Source organism: Tupaia chinensis, unplaced genomic scaffold (assembly GCF_000334495.1).
Source record: "Tupaia chinensis unplaced genomic scaffold, TupChi_1.0 Scaffold000359_1, whole genome shotgun sequence".
Classification (NCBI taxonomy): domain Eukaryota; kingdom Metazoa; phylum Chordata; class Mammalia; order Scandentia; family Tupaiidae; genus Tupaia; species Tupaia belangeri.
Genome location: NW_006159855.1, coordinates 1039652 through 1046648, shown reverse-complemented (window position 1 = coordinate 1046648; position 6997 = coordinate 1039652). Strand labels below are relative to the sequence as shown.

Sequence of the window (6997 nt, the reverse complement as noted above, 5' to 3'; positions counted from 1 at the left end):
AGGGCTCTGGGCAGGGGGCTGGGGTGGGGGGTGGGGGAGAATGCTAAGGTCTCTGTTCCTGAGTTAGGGGGCGGGGACGTTCCCAGGGAGGGAGATGGTCACCCTGGGTCTTGGTGCATTCAAGAGCATCCAGAATCCTGGCCTCCCCGCAGCCCCTGGTGCAGCCTGGTCTGAACAGCACCTGCCTCCCCTCTCTAGCCCTTCCTGGAGTCCCGGATGCGGATCCAGGACACATGTGGCATTCACAACCTGCATGGCATCCCTGGCATCATAGGTGGCATCGTGGGTGCGGTGACAGCCACCTTCGCCCAGCCCGATGCGTATGGACAACCAGGGTAAGTGTGGTGGAGGCACAGGGGTGGTGGAGCTTCCTTAAGGAGCCCTGGTAGCCACTCACATTTGTGGGGTGGCAGCTAGAGGTTACTTGGTCTCTCTGTGGGATCCTGACCTGCCCCTGTCTCCATCCCAGGCTTGCCCGTTCCTTTGACTTTCAAGGTTTAAGGACATCCTGGACCTCAAGAATGCAGGGCAGTTTCCAGATTCTGGGCCTCTTGGTGTCCCTGGGCATGGCTCTGGCAGGTGGCATCATCGTGGGTGAGTGAGGGTGGCTGGGCCAGAGGAGATGGGGCTGCTGCAGAGCTCCCTGGGTAGGAAACTCAAAGCATGGATCAGAGGCCAGCCTGGAGATCCCAGTCCCTGGGGAACTGGGGAGAAGGCCTCCCCACCAGAATTTTTGGCCCAGAAAAAGAGTGGACCAGGTAGGCAGAGAGAAAGTATTTCTTGACCTTCCAGGCCCTTGACTTTCTCTAGGGCTCATTTTGAGATTGCCTTTCTGGGGACAACCGGCTGATGAGAACTGCTTCGAAGATGCAATCTACTGGGAGGTGAGTTCTGTGGACAGCTAGCTGCAACCTTTCACACCTGCATCACCCAGGCTGGGGTTTGGGGGCCCAGAATCAGAGAGGGAGACAGCCTGCTTCATACTATGACTCCCTCTGGGAGGCTGAGTCTCCCGGCATCCCTCCTCTTCCCCCCTCTCCCCTCTGGATCTCAGGGCTTGGAGGGGTGGTGTGTGTCTATCTTTCTACACACCTGGGGGAGGAGAGGGTCACAGAAGCAACCCACAGTCAGGACTGCAGCTGGGGTCTCCTTCTGTCCCTAAAGGCCTCGGTCAGCTTTATTCCTGAGCAACGATTGCCAAGGTTCGGTCCAGGCTAGCATCAGAGTCACCTGGGAACTCGTTAGAAATACACAGTCTCGAGTCCCACTCAGACCTGGTGAATCCAAACTCAGGGGGTGGGGCCAGCACTGGTTTAACAAGCCCTCTAGGTGATTCTAATGAAAACCATGCTAGAGGGACCAGCAGTTGGTGTAATGGCTATGTCGCCGGACTCCCATGTAGTTGACCGTGGTTTGAGTCCTGGACCTGGTGGCTTAAACTCACACCTGGCGTGTGTGCATGTGTGCCGAAGATCCCGAGAGGAGAATGGAGGAGAAGGGACTGCGGCGTGGTCATCCCCCCTGGGAGATGATTTCTCACTTTCTGTCTCTCTGTGGAGTGCACAGAGAAAAACTCTCAAAAAGAAAAAAAAGAAACCATGCCAGAGAACCACTGCACGAACCCTGCAGTTTTCACCCCTTGGATGTACAGGTGCATCACCTGGAGAAGTTTTAAAAGCATTCCAAAGCCCAGGTCTTAGCCCACAGAGACTGAAATTTCATCGTTCTGGGGAACAGCCTGGACATTTGGATATTTTTTTTTTTAAACCTCGCAGCTAATTCAAAAACCCAGCCTGGGCTTGGAATCATAGGGCGGTGCTCAATTTCAATTGCCACAGTGAATCTTGTAAAAATGCAGCTTCCCAGGTAGCTCAGAGATTCCCATGGGAAAGACCAGGAATTTCGCAAGTACCAAAGGTCCCCAGTGATCCCGATTTCCATGACGATCCACCACTTTCAACATCTAAGGCACTGGTACAAAAATACAACTTGAGAATCATTCTCCTAGAAGCTGAAAGTAATGGAACATCGCAGAACTCAAGTTTCTTTAAAAATATGCCACAGGGCCAGGCAGTGGCGCAGCGGTAACCTGTTCCCACATGGGAAAGACCTGGGTTCACATCCTGGGACCTCCCTGAACATGCTGGGTGTGTAGAAAACGTGCTTTCTGTGACTCCAAGCTGGCCTCTCTGCCCACGAATTACTTCTGGAGGCATTTTCCTGCACTGAGTGATGGAGGAGGAGAGAAGGTACCTCTTGCCGCCAACTCACTGCAGGACCCCCTCACGAGAAGACTGGGGCCAGCCTATGTCTGTGGCCTGCGCCTTTCATTTGGCTATGTATCTTTTAAAAAAAAAAAAAACCCTGAAGTTTGTAGGGTAATTTCACTACAAGCAGGCACTCATCAGAGAGAGAAAGAGTGAGAAAGCACCCCTAGTGGGACAAGGGAATTCCACAATCCCTTCTCCATTTCTCTTTTCAGGATTTTGGGTATGTACGCACACATGCCTGGTGTGGTTCTCGAGCTGCCGGGTCCATGATTCAAATGGTGCATTTGCCATGTGCGATTTAGCCTCCTTAGCCACAAGACCATGACTGGCCCCATAATCTTTTTGTTTGTCTTAAATTTTTACCACAGTTCAAGTCCCAGACCTTGAAAAACATGCCAGGTGTGTGCGCATGAGTGCATGACCAAAATCCTGATAGGAGAATGGAAGAGAAGGGATTGTGTTGTGGCTATCCCCCTGGGAGGGGTGACTTCTCTCTCCTCTCTCTCTCTCTCTCTCTCTCATGTGCGCACACGTGCCCTTGAGCAAAAACTTAAAAAAAAAAAAAAAAAAAGAAAGAAAAGAAAAACACACCAGGAGTGTGTACAAATGTGCCCCAAATCCCGAGAAGAATGGAGAAGGGATTGCAGTGTGGCTTCCCCCGCCCCCCGGAGGGGGTAATTTCTCATTTTCTCTCTGTCTCTCTCTGGGGAGCACACATACCCTATTAGCAAAACTTAAAGAATAAATAAGACTCAGGCTAAACTTCCAGAATCCCCTAGGCTAGGTATAAGTCTCTCGTGTGCACTGACAACTCTTATGGTCACTGTGTGTTTCGTCTGAATCCTTGCCATGGCTCTGGTGGGGCAAGGACCCTGTCTCTGTCCGACTGTGCCCCAGCACCAGGACAGTGTCCAGCAGAGACAGGGGAAGATACCTGGGCTGGACAGCCCTGCTCTCCATGGCATGTGATCTGCACTGCAACCACAAGGTGGCACTCAGTGCACACACTTGCTGCTTCTGGCTAGCACCGGCTGTTCTGTTTCCACCAGGGAGGGATTCCCTGCCTGGGCAGGGACCAGAGCTCTGGAGTTTCCTCCTCTCTTTGCAGATTCATGAGAAGAGTCCTGTCTACACCCCCGAGGACCCCACCAATAAGCTCCAGGCAACCTCAGCTCCTGTGGGACCTTCAATACTCTCAGCAACCTTGGTATCCTCAGCACCCTCCTTACCAACTTCAGTGCCCTCAGCACATCTGGCACCCCCGTCACACTTGGCACCCCCAGCACACTTGACACCCTAAGGTCCTGGAGCAGGTGAGAAGAAGGTGAGCATGGAGTTGGCTTGTCCATGGGGGGTGATAGGTAGGTTCTCCCAGTGGGCCCCCAGCTCTCTGAATCAGATGTTCCCAGTGATGAGGAAAAGAAGAATAAAGGAGTCTAAGAAAAGAGGTTTGGGGGGCCAGCAGGTAGCATGGTGGTTAAGGTGCTGGACTCCCACATAGCCAACCATGGCTCAACTCCCGGACCTGGTGGTCTGCTTTCTCACTTTCTCCCTCTCTCTCTGCTCTGTCTCTCTCTAGTGAGTGTATGTGCCCTATAACAAATTAAATAATAATGATAAAGAAAATTAAATAAATAATACTAAAGGGGGGGAAAAAAAAAAGGAGGTCTAGAATCCTATGGGATAAGGGAAGCTGAATCCCACATGGCCTACAGCGTATTTTGAATCCTGGTTCTTGCAGCTTGGAAAACACTTGTGTGTGTGTGCCCAAAATCCCCACAAGCTGGAGAAAAGGAGAGGGGACTGCAGCATGACCATACCTCACTGGGGATGCATTCTCCCTCACCCCCCCCCACCCCCTGTCTTTCTGTCTCTGATGAGCATACACACACCTTGGAAAAAAAATTTTTTAACTAAAAAAGAGGGAACCAGCAGTTAGCGTAATGGCTATGTCGCTGGACTCCCACGTAGTCGACCGCGGTTCGCGTCCCAGACCTGGTGGCTTAAAACTCACGCCGGGCGCGTGTGCGTGCGTGCCCAAGATCCCAAGAGGAGAATGGAGGAGAAGGGATTGCGGCATGACCATCCCCCCTGGGGGGGTGATTTCTCGCTTTCTGTCTCTATGTCTCTCTCTGTCTGTCTGGCGAGCGCATGCACCCTATAGCGAAAAACCTCTCAAAAAAAAAAAAAAGAAAAAAAAAAAGAAAGAAAGAAAGAAAGAAAGAAAGAAAGAAAGAAAAGCAAAAGAAATGAGACTGTCTAGACAGGCATTCTAGACAGATGTGGAATGGTATAGCAGCACGCTGGGCTGGAAGGAGTCTACAAGGGAGGCCCCTGGGCACAGTGGACCTCGTGACTGTGCTTGCTGGCTCTAAGACTTTGAGTATCTTCATCTCAGAGCCTGTGCCTCAGTTTCCCCATCTGTAAAGGTGGAGCTGACAGACCTGGCTTTATTCAGTGGGTTGCCTCAGATCAGGTCCTCTGTCCCACCTCCCTTCTTTCCATCAGTTACCTGGTCCTTGAACCCTTACTCATGGCTTTCATATCCAGCCCTCTGAGATAGCTGAAGGCACGTGTCATTGCTGCCCTCTTTTTAAATGGAGGAAATTAAGGCTCAGAGTGGCCTGAGCTCTTCAAGGCCATACATCTGGCAAGTAAAGAACCTAGGATCTTTCTAGGTCACGCTCACTGCTCTTATTAGATACCTGACTTTCTCAGAGGCCAGACCTTTACTAGCCCTGGGGCGAGAGGCTGAGGGACATGGTAGGAGAGGAGGCTGGGGTTTAAGGGAAGAGAAAAGCAAGGCTGTGACCAGTTGTCCATCCCGTCTGAAGAAGAAAAAGATGCCAAGAGGCAGGACTCAGCAGTGCTCACGGCTTTGGCTCTCTCCCTGCAGGCTCCAGACTGTCCCAGGGCTCTAGAAGAAGCCAGCACTAACTTAACTGGGGACACAGAGCCAGCGAGCAGCGCCCTCTGGCTGGCCCGACACCAGGGCACCTCTGCCCTTCCCTCCCTTCATCCCAGGGAGCCTGTCTGAGGTTAGAGGAAGAGGAGCGACAGATGACACGGGTGGCCCAGCCAGCCAGGTTCTGCCTGCAAGAGGGCTGTCCCTGCCTGGGGTCCTAAGAACAGGCCCACAGTGGGGCTGGGGCCTGGGGTTCGACCTAAGCCCTCCCCAGGAGCCCACCACCTGCCCACCATCACCCCTGCCTAGGCCTGCGCCAGCACTTCCCATGCCCTCAGACCGCTCTGTGTCATGTGAGTGGTAGCCTCCACAAATAAACCTTCTTTGTACAATGAGTGTGAATGCTCCGTGGGGGAGTGTGAAGAGTAAGGGACTTGGGAGGCCTGGTTTTCTGCTCCAACCCTCGCCCTCAGCCTCAATGATACCGACCCAGTAAGGAGAACCACCCCAGGCTGAAAAGGAAGGATAGAGGGGGCTGGAGCCTGCCTTCTGCCTGAGGCCACTAGCAGGGCTTGGGGCCAGACTGGGATCTGAGCACAAGGTCCCTCGTACCTCACACCAACCACTCCCAAAACTGGCTCCTGGAAAAAGCTGCCTTCCTGCTGTGCCCTACACATGGCGCTGCCGGGAACACTCTGGCAGACTGGAGGTTGGGCCCCCTACACATGGCACTGCCGGGAACACTCTGGCAGACTGGAGGTTGGGCCCATCTCCCCTCCCTGGCCCTTCCCTCCTGCCTCTCTGTCAAGCAGCCCTGCTCTCCCTGTACTGCGGGGGAGGGTTTCAGGAATGTAGATCTGTCAGACCCCTGCTGCCCTGGTGGCTAACCACTGCTCCTGCCCACAGGGATTTCTTCTTCTAGTTGGGGGACAGACCTGACACACAGTATTCACCCTGAACTCTGACAGGAGTGGCTGGAAAAGCAGACTGTGCCCAGGTGGGTGCCCAAAGGGAGGCCACCTGAGAAGGGTTCTGGAAGCTGAATAGGAGTTTACCAGAAAGATGACAGCACAGGCAGAGACCCATGGGCAGGAATCAACATGGCCAGTTTGGGTATGGCTAGAAAAGAAGTGAGATGCAAGTGTGCTGCTGGAGAGTAAGAGGCAGCATTCAGAGCTTTTGTGGAGCAAAGGCTTCTGGGAAGAAGGGGTAAGAGGAGAGGGAGGTCAGTCCCTCCTGCCTCCAACTCCACCCTACCCGCCCCCTTCCATTTCACACACACACTCACTCACTCAGTCACTCACTGCTTCATTCCGTACCAGAGCAGGGGGGATGGGAGGAGGGAGCTGAAATGCAACCTATTCATGTTCCCGCGATGTAACACCCCTCATTTTCCATGCTGGGTAAAGACAAAAACCCTTTACAACCTGTTTCTGGAACTTGTCAGCAGCTGCCAAGAGAAGCGTGTTAATTAAACGTCGGCAAAGATGGAAGCTGGAGGCCCCGGCTCTAATTGGACAGTTTGCTTCACTGGATTGAAAAACATTGTGACAAAGGAGGAGGTGCGCGGTGGCTCTGCAGGGGTGCAGCGTGGCGGGGAGAGGCACGGCGGCTTTGATTTCAGCTGATCGGTGCCCCAGCCTCCCTCCCCTGGCCCAGCCCAGCCGGCACGCCCAGCCGGGTCTGGGAGGGGCCTAGCGGCACACCGGGTCGCAGGGCGCGGAGCGCCTCCCGAAGCCTCCGGAAGCCGACATGCCCTAAGGTCCTGCTACCAATCTCTGGAACAGTATTAGGCTCCACGGAGAATCAGGCTCTGGGGTGA

The 6997-nt window shown here is 53.6% G+C and overlaps 2 protein-coding genes across 4 annotated transcripts in view; one reads left to right on the top strand and one right to left on the bottom strand.

Annotated features, from left to right (window-relative positions):
- The window catches only part of RHCG (Rh family C glycoprotein), a 23468-nt gene extending 17897 nt beyond the window's left edge, over window positions 1-5571 (top strand). For 2 of the 3 annotated variants that reach the window (XM_006152791.3, XM_006152793.3), the window contains exons 7-11: window positions 199-335; window positions 470-594; window positions 811-884; window positions 3379-3594; window positions 5167-5571. In XM_006152791.3, the coding sequence (XP_006152853.1) occupies window positions 199-335; window positions 470-594; window positions 811-884; window positions 3379-3570 (528 nt within the window). In that variant the 3' untranslated portion in view covers window positions 3571-3594; window positions 5167-5571. The remainder of the gene's footprint in view (window positions 1-198; window positions 336-469; window positions 595-810; window positions 885-3378; window positions 3595-5166) is intronic. The other variant, XM_006152792.3, reaches the window with a different exon arrangement.
- TICRR (TOPBP1 interacting checkpoint and replication regulator) overlaps window positions 1-6997 on the bottom strand; it is a 112469-nt gene that overhangs the window by 84438 nt on the left and 21034 nt on the right. The window lies entirely within an intron of this gene.